Source organism: Agelaius tricolor, unplaced genomic scaffold (genome assembly GCF_023055355.1).
Source record: "Agelaius tricolor isolate 1412-34295 unplaced genomic scaffold, bAgeTri1.0.p SCAF_9, whole genome shotgun sequence".
In the NCBI taxonomy this organism is placed as follows: Eukaryota; Metazoa; Chordata; class Aves; order Passeriformes; family Icteridae; genus Agelaius; species Agelaius tricolor.
The window spans coordinates 21,210,553-21,227,154 of NW_027269269.1; the positions used below are offsets into that span (position 1 = coordinate 21,210,553).

General features: G+C 45.5%; 2 protein-coding genes across 6 annotated transcripts in view; one reads left to right on the forward strand and one right to left on the reverse strand.

Annotated features, from left to right (window-relative positions):
* The window catches only part of FAM131B (family with sequence similarity 131 member B), a 32,542-nt gene extending 21,414 nt beyond the window's left edge, over positions 1 to 11,128 (reverse strand). For both annotated transcript variants that reach the window (XM_071433115.1, XM_071433114.1), the window contains exon 1: positions 10,994 to 11,128. In XM_071433115.1, coding sequence (XP_071289216.1) covers positions 10,994 to 11,021 — 28 coding nt within the window. In that variant the 5' untranslated portion in view covers positions 11,022 to 11,128. The remainder of the gene's footprint in view (positions 1 to 10,993) is intronic.
* Positions 10,520 to 16,602, forward strand: part of ZYX (zyxin) — a 29,640-nt gene continuing 23,557 nt past the window's right edge. The window contains exon 1 of one of the 4 annotated variants that reach the window (XM_071433103.1): positions 10,520 to 10,841. Coding sequence is in view for 1 of the 4 variants with exons in the window: in XM_071433099.1 (XP_071289200.1) it covers positions 11,594 to 11,657 (64 nt within the window). In the remaining 3 variants the exon portion in view is untranslated. Of the gene's footprint in view, positions 10,842 to 11,033; positions 11,170 to 11,578; positions 11,658 to 11,772; positions 12,686 to 16,602 lie in introns of those variants that run through there. The other 3 variants (XM_071433105.1, XM_071433099.1, XM_071433102.1) reach the window with 3 other exon arrangements.

The following is a 16,602-nucleotide window of genomic DNA, read 5'->3' on the forward strand; positions in this document are numbered from 1 at the left end:
GAAAATTCTCCTTAGCCCTCCTTTGGCTGCTTATGCATTTGCAGAAACCTTTTTATTGCCTTTTATGGCAGCAGTCAGACTAAATCCTGGTTGCTCTTTGGCCTTTCTAACTTTCTCTCTGCACAACCTCACAACACCCTTGTAGTCTTCCTGAATGACCTGCCCCTTCTTCCAAAGGTGAAACACTCTCCTTATTCCCTGAGTTTCAGACTAAGCTCTGGTCTTTTTCCCCACCAGCTCATCTTTCAGCACATGGGGATGGCCTGCTTCTGCACCTTTATGACATCCTCTTGAAGAATGTCCAGCCTTCCTGGACCCCTCTGCCCTTCAGGACTGCCTCTTAAGGGACTCTGCCAAACAGCCTCCTAAACAAGTCAAAGTCTGACCTCCTTAAGTCCGAGGTGGCAGTTCTGCTGACCCCCTCCTTACTGCTCTGAGCATCAAAAAGTCTCTCATTTTGTGATGGCTATGCCCAAGGCAGCCTCCAACCACCACATCACCCACAAGTTCTTCCCTGTTCACAAACAAGAGGTCCAGCAGGTGCTTTCCCTAGCTGGCACACTCACCAGCTGTGTCAGGAAATTCTTACACACACTCCAGGAAACTCCTGGTCTGATTCCTCTCTGCTGTATTGTATTTCCAGCAGATATCTGGTAAGAGAAACTGTTCCCAATCCTAGAAAGCCACCAGCAGGGCTTCAGGTGTCCTCTCCAGACAGAGCTCCACAGCTCCCGAAGCAACTGGGGAAAATGACCACGAGCTGCTGGTGCTGGGACTGCAGGGGCTGAGCTCACCAGGCAGAGCTGCAGGCACTGAATGCCCAGCCCTGCACCTGCTCCGGTGAGGCCACATCTCACCATCACAAACACCATCACATCGACCCCTAACCCCACCCCATGATTTTCCCCACTGTCCCTGAGGGCATCCACACCTACACAGGGGGTATCTACTGTTCAAGAGGCCCCTCTGATCTCCACCTCAAGGGAACAGTCATCACTTTCTGCCAGGTATGCACATCATTTGTTCTACCTTCTCCTCAAACCCAAACACAGTTAACAACCCCTTAGACCCATGATACGTGGTTGTAGGACCACTCATTGTCAGAAGAAAATTAAGAACCCCGGTGGCCAGTTTCTACTTTGAGCTAATTCAATGGCCAATTGGGAACATCATCTGGGAAAATCCTTCATCAAGCAGAAGGTTCAAGTTTCTTCAGAGGACTCCTCAAGTCAGGCCTTTTCTGCAGTCAGAGGGAAAACTGGCACACCACACATGCCCATCTTCTGTCTCCTCCAAAACTCATTATTTTGATTCTGGCTGCACTTGTCACATCTTTATTGTACAGTTTCTATCCCAAGACTTACTAAATTAGGGGTCTTCTTTATCAACTATCCTGTTTCTCACCAAGCTGGATATGTCCAGCTCCAGGAAGAGGAAATCCCAGAATCCCAAAAAGTAACAGTGCCAGTTCTATTCCTGTGCTCTGGGCAGGGCATCACTAGGCAGCATCTACCAGTTCCTGGATATCATTGGAAATACAGGGGTATTTCCAGGTATCCTCACTGTTCCCCCTGTTCCACTGGTTCCCCGTTTTCCAGGTTTTAACCTGTTAGTCTGTTCTCTTTTCTTATCACTTTCTTCTTCCCACCCCTCAGTCCTCAGTGATTGGGGTTTTTTTCCACACCAGTTTCTTTTCTTTATTCTCTTCTTTTGGGAAGTGGTGGGAAAGGAGGTATTCAGTATTTGTTTGGGATGGGTATCAGCTTGTCCTTAAAGTGGGCGTGGATGTGTAAGAAAGACAGGGAACAATTCAAACAGGGGAAACAGCAGTGATATTTTCCCAGAATATCTGTCCTAACCTGTCACAATTTACACCTCAAGTAGCTCCCAAGACAGACATAGTCTCTGTATTTAGTCATCTTTAAAGGATTCATCTGTTCACTTCTAAAATCAAAAAAGGCCTTTTAGTACCCGTACCATCCTACATCAAGTACTTCCACAATTGAATTCTGTGTTACATGAAGAAGTGCTGACTTTTATTTGCTTTAAACTTGGCACTTGCTAGTTTGGTTTGATGTTTAGACTCTGTTTTAAAATTGATCATTAAATAGTCTTCCCTCATCATTTTCTCCATGCTGTTCCAATCCCAGAGAAAATTCATGATTTTTTAGATATCTGTCATATCCTTAACCATCTCATTTCCATACTCGAGAAATCCTTATTTAAATGGCTCCTTTCATATTGGCCACACAATACCTTTGATTGTCTTTCCTATCCTTTTCTGAATCTTTTCCAGTCTTTGATTATGGCCTTTCTGAAATGGGAATAGACCATTAGGGTCAATGCATTATAAAATGTCAAAACAAGGGAACCATATGGATAAATGCATAGTATAAGGCTATTTCTCATTTTATTCTCTTATTCTTTTCCTAATTGCTAACATTCGACTGGCATTTTTAGTGGTACTAAGCATTAAGCCACACATTATAACCTCAAGATCTCATTCCTGCATGGCAACAGTAAACTCAGAACCTCCATCATTGCAAATGTAACTCTAGAATTGCTTTGCCTGTGTGCATCATTTTACATTTATCCACATCAAATTTCACCCATCATTTATGTCATTTGATATTGTGAAATCAAATGACCTAGTAATTTGATATTGTGAAATCCTTCCCAAATCACTCCATGCAGTTTTCTGTCTGCTCCCCCAAATGATTGATTACTTTATTGCCATAGCTTGTTACCTCATTATGTAGCCCTTCCCCTTTTTAATGTCATTTACAGATATGCACATATCTGAAAAAATATTAATATCATTTATGGATATGCACAAATCTGAAAAAAATATCCCTGTGAAAAATGGACATTTCCTGCTAATCCTTGTTTCCTTTCTTTACCCAGCTACTTAAGAAACTTCTCTGATTCAACAGCAGATTTATATCTTTTAACAGCCTGGGGTGAGTAACCTTTACAAATGTGCTTTGCAAATCCAAGTGGACTACTGCCACTGGACCTCCTTTGTCAATATTGCTTGCTGACCCCTTCTAAGACTTATAAATTGTGATATCAACTACCAACTGTAGGGTTAACTCTTTCTCAGTACATCTTATCTCTCCATGCTTACACTAATTCTGTTTTTCAGAGTAATGTTTATTAGCTTGCCTCCTAGGCATATCTTGTTTACTAGCTTGCAGTTCTCCAGATCTCAAAATCATTTTAAAAACTGGCATCACATCATCTACCTTCCAATCTTCTTGTACCAAAGCAACTGGAAAGCATTACAGATAACAATCTGCAGTTCAGCTCCTCCAGCCTCAAACTTCTCCAGAAGTCTCATATGAACATCATCTGACCACTTTTTTGTCTACCTGCTCTACAACCTCACTGAGGCTTTGATCTGAAGCTGATGTGATGTATCTCAAACAAGAAAAGGTTTCACAGGATAAAATTCCACAACTTCTTCCACAATGAACAGATACAAAATTGTTGGGGTTTTGAGGCTGGGGGCGGAGGGTGGTGATGTTCTGCTATGGTCTTAATCTCTCTGAGTCACCTGAAGCCTCTTTAATAGTAACACCACGCAGTAATCCTCCTAATCATTGCAAAAGGCAAGTTATTTGCCTTTTACAGGCTCTTTGAATAGCTCCTGAAGTAAACATTTAATCTGCAGCCAGCCGAGCTTCCTGCCTCCACAGCCTCTTTGATCCTCCTCTGCCTGTCACAGCTTTTTGTCACCATCCTGGCCAGTGAACATAAATGGCCAGCAGTATAAACCCTAAAACTCTTTTTCCCATGTGGAATGTCAATCCATATGCTCACCATTTGGATCACCAAACTGTTTTCTCCAGGGCACTTTAGAAATTTTGAACTGAAACTTTCCCCATGAGCCATGTCTGATCAGCATCTGCAAATACAACACCATTCGTTTCAGGACATAAAATAATGTTTCATTTAAAAGTCTGGTATACTCCTGGACCTGGGAATGTGTAGCTTAAACTCATGGAGAAACATACTGATCATTTAATCTGACCTCCTTAAAATAAGAGAGGCTAAATGTACTGCCTTTGTTAATTATACTTTCTGTTGCTGTGATTGAATGAGGGCATTTTTTAAAATCTTGATTTTATTGTGTTCATGTGACAGAGGGCTCAGTACAACTCTCAGTAAATTACACCAATAGTTCAGTATTTTTACTGTTTGATTTTTGCCTCATTTCCAATCTGAATGTATCTGCCATCCTTCTCTCACATCTTAACAGCTTTCTACTAGGTTGAAAAGTCAGATGACTTGGAGGTCGTTTTTTTCTTCAATCAAACACTTAAGGATTGTCATCAAGTCACTTCTGTAAGTTTTTATTCACAGTTCTATGTTTATTTTCTTGTCATACTTCAGTTCTGCAGTATTTCTCAAAGTGATAATAATAGAATTAGACAAAGTAGATGAAAAATAATTTTTTTCACAAGTGCCAAGTGCAGAGAAAATATGCTTTTCTCTCCTCCTATTCAGTATTCAAGATCAAAGAAGCACATCAGCTTCCTTGGCTGCAGCATCTCAGTAGTAGCTGTTGACCTACTGATTACCAGTTCCAATATCTATAAGCTTATTTAGTGTGACTGCTCACAAAATAGAATTCTGGTCCTGTAAATAGTATTCACACTCTGCCATTAGATATAAGATTAACTCATATTTGGTTAGATTTAAACACACACTGTCTGTCAGTACTTAAAATGAATCAAACTGTTCCCTATCAGTGATTTATCCCTTCCATTTGTTACTTTCATTTTTAGCAGTTCTTCTAGTCATTGCAAATACTATCAAGCTTATCAGTATTTTAGATCTCCCTAAGGATTTTGAGCATTATGTAAAAATCACACGGTTCTTGGCAAAATTAGAGCCACAGGTTTTTCAACAAGGATTCTTTCCTTGTTACTATTTTGCTATCTATTGAATTTAGATGCACTTAGAATGTACTGTACTCATATATTAACTAAGAATCATGTGGTTCTAAGATGATTGCTGGCTTATTAGAGGTTGTATCTTTTACCAATCTCATATTTTACCTCCATTACAATGATTGTAGGTAAAGTACTTCAGAGAACTACTTGGCTGCAGGGAGTCTCATAAAGTCATGAAATTAAGTTAGCTTGACAGGCTCTGTTTTGTATAAGCCCATTCTCACTGATATATTTGCCTTCTAATATTTTATTGGAAATTTTAACTAATCAATAAAATAAAACAGATAGGTCATCTCACAAAACTTTTCAAGTTGTGCTAACATCCTAGCTTTTCACTTGAGACCTTTTTCACCATTTCAAGACCTTATAAAATAAAGCTTTGACTTTTTATCAAAGTGCTTAAAAACTCATGAGTGTGAATTATCTTGAATTGGTTAAGTATCAGTCTAAAATCACAGTTGTTTGCTGTTGGAGAACACAACCTTATTAAATGACCTGAAAACTATTTTTTCTATGTCCCCCCAAGAAAGCAGGCCTAAAACACTTATTGATTAGCCCACTTCTTCTGCTTCAATACACATCAGTCTATAGAATTAAGACTCCCAGCTTTATCATGCCAATGAATTCATTACTTCCATTTTCCATCAGCTCCTTGGTAACTTCTCTCATAATTCTTGCAATATTACTGTCCACAGGAGTTCACAAAGTGAGTATGCTCTTCCTCAGTTCTGTTCCTCAAATCACATCTGTTGCACTGTACACACACAGAAGTCTTACATCAATCAGCAACATGCCAAAGACTGTTTTCTGTTACTAATCACTGTTTCTGACACACACTTACCTTGCACATGTATTTTTTAGGACTGTTTCCTTATAAAGCCAGGCTTATGCAATCATGCTCTTTGCCAGCCTCCCCCCACCACAACTTTGAAACCACCCACCTGTATTTCAGAAGCCCTGGCGAGAGAGGGAGGTCTCAGAGATCACCTGTTCATATACCCTTCAGGACAACTGGCTGCTAGGCCTGGGAGATGCTCTCTGCTCAGAATCTTACTGGGACAAACAAGTTCTCATCCCTGAGCCCTCTACTTCAGTTTCTAAAAGTGATCAGATTGAGAACTGCTTGAAAGAGGAAAAGCCAGACTGGGAAGAAATACAAGTAGTGAAGTGAGACCAACCACAAAGCAGTCTGGTCTGGAAGGTGTCCCTTTGTCCCTCTGTTCTGTCTGCCTCTATCCCAAATAAGGGAGGAAAAAGATATCCAGAGGCCCCTTTTCATGTATTCCCACTCTTTTACTCACATCACCTACAGTTTCTACACGGAGCTCTGTGCTCCTTCCCCTTCCACCTGTGTGAATGCAACTAAATGAAATTATTCCTACTTCCATGACTCAGTTTTCTTCTGCATTACCATCTCCTTTCTGAAGCTTCTCCTCTCTTTATTCCTTTTCACTGACTCACTCAGATGTTGAAGGTGAAGGAGGTAGGAACTGGACACCTTGATACATACTTGGTGTGTGTGAGGTATGCCTGCAGAGTAGATGTCTCACTTTTTCACACTCCAAGTGTGTAGACCACACTTGCCATTCCAGATCTCACTTCACACACCTACAGATCTGTGGGGGGGAATAAGTAAGGAGAAAAATGCAGGGGATGTTCACTGCTTTCTCCAGCTGCTTTACCCCTCTCCTGTCAGCCTCCTACCCTGCTCCCACTCTGCTGAATCTAAAGTGGCTGGATTAGGAGTGGGTGGTCTTTGGCTCCATCTCTCCTGCTGAGGGTGCTATGAGCCACTCATTTACACCTAGCAGGGATCATCCAGTGGGAAAGCAACAAAGTACAGGTGTCTGACAGGACACCAACCATTCCCAGTTAAGGGGAGCCCAGCAAGCCAGGTACCTGGCTTTGGCAGGTCACACCTGACCCAGAGCCTGAACAGTTCATTAACAATGGAGAGCACTGCCTTTTCCAGCCTGATGCTCCATGCACCAGCCCAGCTGTCACTTGGGCTGCTTCTTGCAAAACCGCCACACCAAAAACACACAGAGAGGAAGGGCTGCAGCTGATAGCTGGGGCTATCATGGGGAGGAATTCTGTGACACATGGCACTCCCAGGAGTTAAAGGAAAGTGGTGATGGGGGCAACATGTAGGAATGTACTGATGGCATGTGGAAGACCTGGGGTCCTCTAGCAGAGCAAGAATGAAGCAGTGAGTCCAACCTGACTCAGAGAGGCAATCACTCCAGGGTTTAGACCCTAAGCATAGGATCACAGGATGACTGTGTTGGAAGGTGCTTCCTGAGGTGAAAACTCCAGTTCAAAGCAGAGTCAGCTATGAGGTTAGACCAGATTACTCACGGCTTTATCCAGTCTGGCTCCGAAAACCTCAAAGAATGGATACTGAACAATCTGTCTGAGAAACCCGTTACAGTGCTTGACACTTCTCACAGTCAAAAAGTTTTTCCTGACCCTCAGTGTGAGCAACTCTAGTTTCTCTTCTCCCACACTCCAAAAGTACTATTAGTTTGTAATGTCTTGGAATATTTTCCCACCATTTTACATCACATTCACAAAACATGTTTGCTGCAGGCTTCTGTGCAAAGATGTGACCGAAATCAGAGAGAAATCACTGGAAAAAAAGAGACAGCAATCTTGAGCTTCACAGGCTTGAGCTTTCTATTAATTTAAATCCATTCAAGGAACTAAGAGAAACCCTGCCACACTAATCAGAACAGCCAGTGTTAGGAGATGTCTAAGCTGTAGTCAAAGGTACACTTGCAATGCATTCAGACACCTATGTCGACCTGAAACCCTAAACTTGGCTCAGTTACTGATAACAACCGAGCTAATCTTTGGCATTTAGCTGGTTGGCACTCAAATATCCACAAGTTCCTAGGTGGATTTTACAGCCTTAACTGTCTAGCAACCTCAGTGAAAATTCTCCTCTACATTCCTGAAACTGAGACCCAGCTATGATGAGAGTTGCTACGCAGCTCTCTAGGAACTATGATGGGGTATCCCCAAAACACAGAGACGACCTGCAGCCATTACCAGAGGAAGAAGCCACCTCCACTTCTCACTGTGTAATTGCTATCATGCCATGTTACACAAAGCACATGCATGACATTGAGATGTGACTGTGGAGAAGGTGACTGGATATCAGGTTAGCCTTTTAAGATCACTTTTCAGCTTTTTCCATACCTTAGGAAATCATAATGTGATCATTGCCATTCTGGTGTCCCCTGTAAAATTTAAATATACTCTATGACGCTATTTCAAATTATCACATATGGAGCTGCTCTGTTATGACCCACTCAATTACTTTTCTCCAGGGAGAAATAACCAGAAAACTCATATTTAGGAAAGAAAATGTAAAGTTGCACATCACTAAACATGTGCAAACTATGACATCTAACTAGATCATAGTAAAACATCCCTGCGGGAGATGAAGAAATCATGTGGCTTGCTTAAAATTGGAATGGAAAAAGGCCCGGAGCAAGCTCAGGGCACAATCCTGCACTGGCCCTTGTGTGGTGAATAAACTAAATGTGACTGATTATGAGCTTTCTATCACTAATTAAAACCTCTTGAATTCTGAGTTCAAAATCTGCTCCATGTAAATTTCAAGGTAAAACCAATACAAGCATAGCACTCCCTTCTCTGGGACCTACCTGGTCTTGGCAAGGCAATACAGAGGCTGTATACTGAACTAATTCTGAAAAAATCTAATCAGATAGACTTGGAAGAGAGAACACAAAGCTCTGCTCACGCTAGGATGTTAGTTTCCAACCACATCCTAGAGCTCAGACCTAGTACTTCAAAGCATTGATTTCCAGCTCGAAGAAAATATGTCTGAAGAATCCTCTCAATAACTCCAGGAAGGCTGGAGCCAAAAATCTAGGCTGCCAAGTAAGAATTGTTCTAAACAAAATTCCTTAGGAGGAGTAGTCCAACTAAAATTCAAGGATCCCACCTTCACTAAATCCAGCCTCTAGGACTGACAGGAGAATTAGCCCCTTCTAAAGCACAGCAGTGTAAAAGTTTCACATGAAGCAGGCATCAGACAGTATTACTACATTCATATCTGACTCCCACAGAGACCAGAATCATAGCTGTGCAATCCCCCTTAGCACACGCCTTCATAACACCAGGGCAAGAAAAGCTCCTCAGTTAACTGTATAAATAGGTCCCTAAAGTCCACTGAGCTATCACCATCAAGAATGAACGTGTATCACACTAACCAAAAATTGCCATCATATAAGAAGTCAAACATCTGTACCATTAAGGTCTGTATTGGAGGACTGCAATTTGCAAAGTGAATTTTCAGCTATCATTATCCCATCGACATAGCATAGATGCTATTCTCTGTTTTCATCTATGCCCACACAACTGTACGACACTTATAAATATATATACAAACATATACATAATCTCATATGAGAATGATACTTGCAACAGCTCAGCTATTGCAGGGGTTCTTTTGTAACATAGACTCCAAGTCACAGATCATAAAAACGCTGCCACACACAGGAACAAACACCTGTAGTTTGTACAACAGCTTAACCACATTTTGCAGTGGAGAGTGGATGTTACTAAATGCATGTTTGTTATTTCAACAGCATTGTGGGAAGAGAGACCAAGAATTAACGCTGCCAGTTAGACAGACATTGATAAAAGGCGTACCAATAATTACCTAGCTAACAGAATAATAATGTCCTCGGCAACGTGGGTGTGTGGAGGATAGGGGCAAGGCAGGAGATGGAGGCAACACATGTCCTGATGTGCTATAGAGACACTGATCCAGGTGAGCTTGAAGAATCTCAAGGGAAATATTGCAGTGATCTTTGCCATGTAGACACATAAGAGATTTCTCTAGGTCATAAGGACATTTGAGACCACTGAGAGACATAGGCTAGGTACAGGAATTAGTTCCCGAAGTACAAACTGGATTCTGTAGTTTAAAGTTTGCTGCTGCAGGAGTAGATGGTTCCTTGCAAGTGCTCACAAAGGGCTTTCCCACTGAGACAAGAAGTGTCACAGCATCAGGCTTTGACATAGTCCCTCACATTTACTCTGGGGTGACACAGTCCCTCCATCTGGGGCGGTGGTGCAATTCTCATGTCCTCAGAGATCTCCTTTTCCCACAGATGCCCGCGTGCTCTTGGGAGGGACAGAGCCGACGGCTTGGGAGCGAGATGTACTGCCAAATGAACTCTGGTTTGCTCTCAGAGATTCTTTTGGCATATTGAATTATATATCCCCACGTAACTGATAGAGCTGTACCTGTGGTTTGCACAGAAAAAAAAAATTCCTGAAGGCAAGAAAGTGTGCCCAGAACGCTGTGTTTACCTGTAGATACCCTTGCTTAAAGATCAAGGGACCTCTTGGTATCTGCATGTGTGTAGGAGGGGAGAGATGGGTTACACAGCCTGAAGGCTTGGGATCCTTTGGTTAAAAATGTGCATGGCGTGGCCCAGCGGAAGGATGCGGTCCCTCCCCGTGTCCCCTCGCAATAGCTCTGCGAGAGGGAAGGGATTCAGCTTTCTTTGCTCTTCTCCATTGAAGTCTACGCAGGGGGAAGGGGAAGACAAGAAGACGTGCAGATCATGCAACGTTATGTATCCTTGGATAACAATAAACCCTTACCGAGCAAAGGAGCCAGCCGCCGGCCGCCTGATCCCGCTTCGGGAGGCACGGCACGGCACGGCACGCCCCGCACCCACCCCCTTCTCCGGAGGCGCCGCACTGACCCACATGTTCGGCGACCTTTCGTCACGGGTGACACGGGCAGACGACCCCCGGCCCCGGGCACGTCCCGCCGCCCCGCTGCCAGCACCTAGGCCAGCGGCTCCGCGCAGCCCCGCCACGCCGCGGGAGACCGAGGTGGGGAAGGGTCGCACGCAGCTAATGGCGCTGCACGGGCAGCAGGGAGGGGGGCTGCGAGGGGCGACCTGCCGGGGGCTGCCGTGCGGGTACCCGGGCGGGGGCCGCGGCTGCCCGAGCATCCTCTGGCGCCGTCCCCGCCAACGCCTTACCCACGGTGCGGGATCCGATGCAGCCCATCACTCCGGCGGGGCTCCGGGGAGAGGCGGCAGCCTCAGCAGCGAGTAGGCGGAGAAGGCGGGGAGCGGCGGAGGTCGGAAAGGAGCCGGTCCCTTCAGCGGGAAACGCCGGGGTGGCCCAGCGGGGACCGGCGCGGGGTCATGGTCAGGTAGGAGCGCGGGGTGCCCCCGCCGGGGCGAGGCGGGCGGGCGGGCGGGGAGCCCGCGGGCCAGGCTGGCATCTGCCCCCGCCGCGCCTCCGCGCTCTGCGCCGCGCCCCGCGCGGCTCCCCGTCCGCTGCCGCGTCCCCGCCGGTGCCGCCGCCGAGCCCCCGCTGCCCGCCCGCCCCCCGCTCCCGGCTCCCCGACGGGGGGCGGGCTGAGATTGGGTAAACAGCTCGGCCCGGCAGCGCCGCGCCGATTGGCTGCCGCCCTCCGCGGCCCGGGGAGGGGAGGCAGCGCCGGCCGGGCCGGGCCGCCCCTCTGCCCGCGGGGAGAGCGGGACGGGCCGGCGGCGGGACGGAGGCGAGGGACCCCGGCGGGCGGGCGGGCAGGACGGGACGGGACGGGACGGGACAGGTGCGGGCGGCGCGGGATGCGCACGGAGCGGGGGGGACGCGGGGCCCCTCCCGCCCGCCGGGGGAGCGGGGCGGGCACAGGTGAGCGGCGGGCGGTGCCGCAGGCCGGGAGCGGCGGGGGGAGGTGGGTGGGCAGCGCGCTTGTCCCTGTAAGAGTAAAGCAGGTGGGGACGGGGGAAGGTGGGTGAGCAGCTGGCGCGTCCCTGTAAGAAGAAGCAGTAGCAGCGAGGGGCGCTGGGGTTGGATGCATGGATGCATGGATGCATGGATGGATGGATGGATGGATGGATGGATGGATGGAGGCGGGGCGGGCGCGGTTTCCCGGTAACTACACTTGCGGACCCGACTCAGTTACCGGCAGCCCCCCAGCGGCCGCGCCGCGCCTCCCCCGGGGCGCGCCCGGCGCGCTCCCGTGCGGCTGAGCCGGCCCGGCGCGGTGCCGGTGCGGTGCCGGTGCCGCCGCCGCCCGGCCCGCCGGGACTGCGGGAGCTGCCCGGGGGCAGGCGGCCCGCGGAGCCGCCCCAGCAGCCATCCGGCGGGAGGACGGCCGTTCCCCGCGGTCCGATCTGCCCCCGGAGCGGGCCGCGGGGCTCAGGCGTGCGGCGCCGCCCGGCCTCTGCCCCTGGCCCCGCATAACCGTGAAGGATGAAGCGAGCCCAGCCTTGAGGACGCTCGCTGGGGCCTTTCCCAGGTCCTCCCCGCTAACACGGCAGTGAGGAGGGATCTCTGCAGATGGAGAAGGTGTGGTTAGGTCAGTTCCCGTCACAGCCCAAATTCTTCTCACCTGATGGCACCATCAACAGGCAGTGTCCTCCTGGGCCGCTTCCCCAGCACCACGGACTCTCTCCAGTCTGGTCCGTCCACCTTCAATCTCTGAAATGCTCACAATTTCTCCCTGGCCCTTTGTGTCTCCTTCGCCCAAAAAGCCTCTCTGATCTCACCAGCATCCTTCCACCCATCTCTAGTAATGGCAAATTGAATTTTGCTGATCCCATATGATCCATTTTGATCTCATCCTCGTGCTTGGAGAATTCAGTTTTTGTCAGCATTGCTGAGAAGTCATTCAAGACAGCTGATCATTCTTCATTAACAACAGTACCAAAGAATAGGTAAGTTCATTCATTTTTCCATTCACACCTTACAGTCAGCCTAAGGAAGGAAAAAAATAAGGAAAAAAAGGGCTTCAGACAGAACATATTTTGCCTGACCCTCTGAAACAATAAGCAGGAAGTCTACTCAGATAAAGTCAATTTACAAAATAAAATCTACGTGGGAAAGATAAAGGCAGAGAAAAAACCCCAAACCATGGTCTGAATATAGGCAGTTATTTTGTCTTTTTCCTTCTTCATGATATTGAAGGTATTACTGTGTATGGTGAACATGACGCTGCTGAAGTGTAAGAGATCACAGTCCCCTCCTCTCTGGTGCCCGAGGCCAGTCTGCTACAATGCTTATCACTGGGTACAATGCATTAGATCCCTGGTGGGGATGAAGTTTTTCCACAGTTAGAATTCTTTCCCTATTTCACTCCTTCCACCTCCCCCATATATTTCCAAACCTATCAGTTTTCATCTCATTTTTCTGAATGACTTACTAAAGATACTTTTCCCGACATGTCTGCACTCTCCTAACCTAGGTTGTAAAAGCACTGGGAAACAATGGGTCTGGCAGTATGTTAACCAAGGTGTTTCACCATCTCTAAAAAGTCGATCTCTAGGGCTAAAAATGTGAGGAAAGGGGAAGCAAAAGCAGATTGCAATGGGAAGAGTGGTATATTAAGACAAAAGTCCTGTTTTGGGTAAATGTTTTTTAAGTTGGTGGCTGCCCAGCCAGCTGCTGTCACCCACAGTCTCCTGTGGACTGATTGATCAGGACAGCTGTCCTCAGCAGTTTCACCAAACCCACCAAACAGCATTTGCACCTCACCCTGGCCTAAGAAGATGTATTACTGACACAGCTGTGAACAATTTCTTTTCCTCTGTTCAGAGAGTCTGGTTTCATTTTAATCCCCTTCTCCCTCTCACCCACCCACCAAATCTAAATCTGTTCCTCTGTGAACCTTTTTTGTGCACTGTGTGAACTCTGCTGTGGTTTCCTTTTCAGTAAAGATTTCAGACAAGTCACATTGACTCTTCTTTCTTTATTCCCCCTGAGCTTGTCTATCGCTTTATCTCAAGCTCAAAGTCGTATCCCAAGTCCTAGCAAATGCACATTTGGCTTTCCTTTCATTAAGCTACAATATCATCTACATCAACCTGCTCTGACTTCTGCCCCAGGGTGTGATTCCACAGGCAGGTGAGCAAGTCCTAGCACTTACCCTGCCTGAAAAGCTGCTTTGCAGTTCTTCATGGGTTTGTCTGCTGCTGCTTTGGTGAGGTGGTAGTTTACACAGGATCTGGCAAGCACCCATGCTGCTGCCAGACATGCACAGCAGAAAAAATAAAAGAACTGGAAAGAAGGATTATACCCAAGTGTCCATTCATTCACTCCACAGAACTATTGGTCTGTCTTGTGGCTGTCTCGCATGTCCTGATGCCACCAGCTCCCTCATTTTTTTAATTTGAAATCAATATCACTTAGCTGCTGGAAGCAATACCTGTCTTGGCACCTAGAGCCATGCTTCATCTCTCATTTCTAATATAGTCAGTTTAATGAAAGGATAGACTCTTCACCATCTTTTGGTTCTTAATCACACCTTTATTTATTATGTTTACACAACATTATGCATTATTTATATTTACATAAATCTCCATATTTAAAGTCAATTTCATTCTCATTAGAAGTTGAGAAGATTTTGTTAAGATTCAGCTTTCACCCAGTTGCTCAGCTCTTCTGTACAGTAGGTTCTATGCAATAGGGAATTCATCATCAGTGAACAGTTTCTAGTTTTTATCAAGCTAATAACAAACTTTTTAAAATCAGTAAAAATGTTTATCATATAGCACCAAAAGAAAAGTAGGTATTTTACATTTTGAAGAAATACTTAGTTTAATAAGAATGTGATTTCATAAGAATTATCTCGTAGGAGGGAAGTGACAAGACTGAATCTCTGAACAAGGGACTGAAACAGAACATAAATCTAACTGTCCCCCACAGTTTTTGTCCTTGCACTTTCATGAGCAACAGCATCCCCACTGCTGCTTCAAGGAACTGGAGGTAAATGACAGAACATAAACAGTTTTGTTTTCTTTGAAATACACTTTCTGACAGGCTGTGGATATTTTCTCTGAGCATTGTGGGTTGGTTCTTAAACAATGAGGCTGCAATTTCGTGTAGAAAATTGTGTACAAAATTTTTCTGATAAGTGCTGATTTAAATGCTGGTCTGGAAAGATCTTCACAAATCTAAGTTTTTGTACAGGTTTGGGAGAGGGAGGTATTTAAATATCTAGAGAGAAACATGGATAGATCTTTTTACAAAGCTGGGTACCTCAGAAGAAAGGAGCAGTAGGAAACAGCCTCTTGCAACTTCCCAATTTACTTTTATGATGGGTGAAATTATGTGCCCCTCTGTTTATTGCAGATCTGAAAATCTCCCCTTCCACAGCCCCTGTTGTGAGGGCCTGTGCTGGCAAAAGGGAAGGAATGTTTGACCTGTTGTGTTCTGTAGGTCACTGCAATTAGCAACTTCTGTTTGCAAAACAGAGCTTGAGTGCTGCCCAAACTAGGTCAAGGATGCTGCTGGAGGAAGTGCCACATAAAGATCCCTTGACTTTCTTCTTCCTCTGCTCCTGCAGTTTTGCAATGAATTCAGCAGAGAAATTGAGATACCATAATCAATAAGCATGTGCTCCTAGGTGAGGACCACCTATTTCTGGGCTTGTATGCCAAGGTGAATTGGGAACAGACAAGCATCCATGCCTCTCTTCCCCCATGCCCTGCACACAGGGGTCACTGTAAGTCTGGGCAGGGATGGGTGGGGAGGAAAACACAATTTCAGCAAATCTAAAAATAGTCACCTTGTGACTGATAGAGTCACTAGCCTGATAGAGGGGCTGATAACAGCACAGAGCAAACAGTTTTAGAACTAGTCTAGTTCTTAGCAACTTTAGTTCTAAACTACCCTGAGGCTTCCATCATATCCCTGAAGACCAGCTTATGCTGTAAATTAACTGTTTGTTTGTGTTTTAAGAGACAGCTGTTCATATTTTCTATAAGCCATTGATGAATCTATTAAATCTGTTCTACCAGATTTTCCCTATATTTCTACATAAATATAAAGATCTTATAAATTATAAATACTGGAACAGCATCTTCCAAAGAAACACTGCTTATAAAATACAAAGCTATTGTCACTGTCTTACCTGCTGAGTAAATATATTCTTTTCATCAATTAATTATCACGGATGCAGATTATATCACAGTAGGTAATGTGCCCCTGTCATCTTCCTTAGCTACCACTAAAACCAGCTAAAATGAAAAGAAAAAACAATATATGTCTTGCCAACTAATGTCCCACTTTCAAGTAAACATCACCAAGCACCAGATAATGCAAAATGTCTTCCTTTTGCCTATTCCTCAGAGGTATCATTGGCAACAATGTCTATCGTCCCATGAAAAGACTCTGGAAAATGAATGTCCACCTTCTCCTTCTCTGATCCTTTTTAAAATCCTTATGTAATACCTTGTGACCAGCTACTATCACGGAAGACATGGAGAAACTTCCTACAGGCTTCTTGCAAGATGTGTCTTCAGCTGTGGAAAATATGCAGAGGCCTGTGAAGTTCATGAGTAGGAGATGTTTACAAAAATAGTATCTGTATCAGATCTATAGAGGCAGGAATCGTCCTGCAGGGGCTGTTGCTCCAGTGTGCTTCAGTGCTGGCCTCCTGCCACTGGCAGTTTGGATTCCCCAGTAAAAGCTACTTCTGGCAGAGATCTCAGTAATTGCTTCATGGAGGTAATGTAGTAGATGCCATAAGAGTTAATTCTACATCAAGCTGTATTAGCTACTGATAGGATTTTCGTGTGGACCGAAAAGGAAATGAGATAGCAAAATGACTCATGCAGTTCTTCTTTCTTCAGAG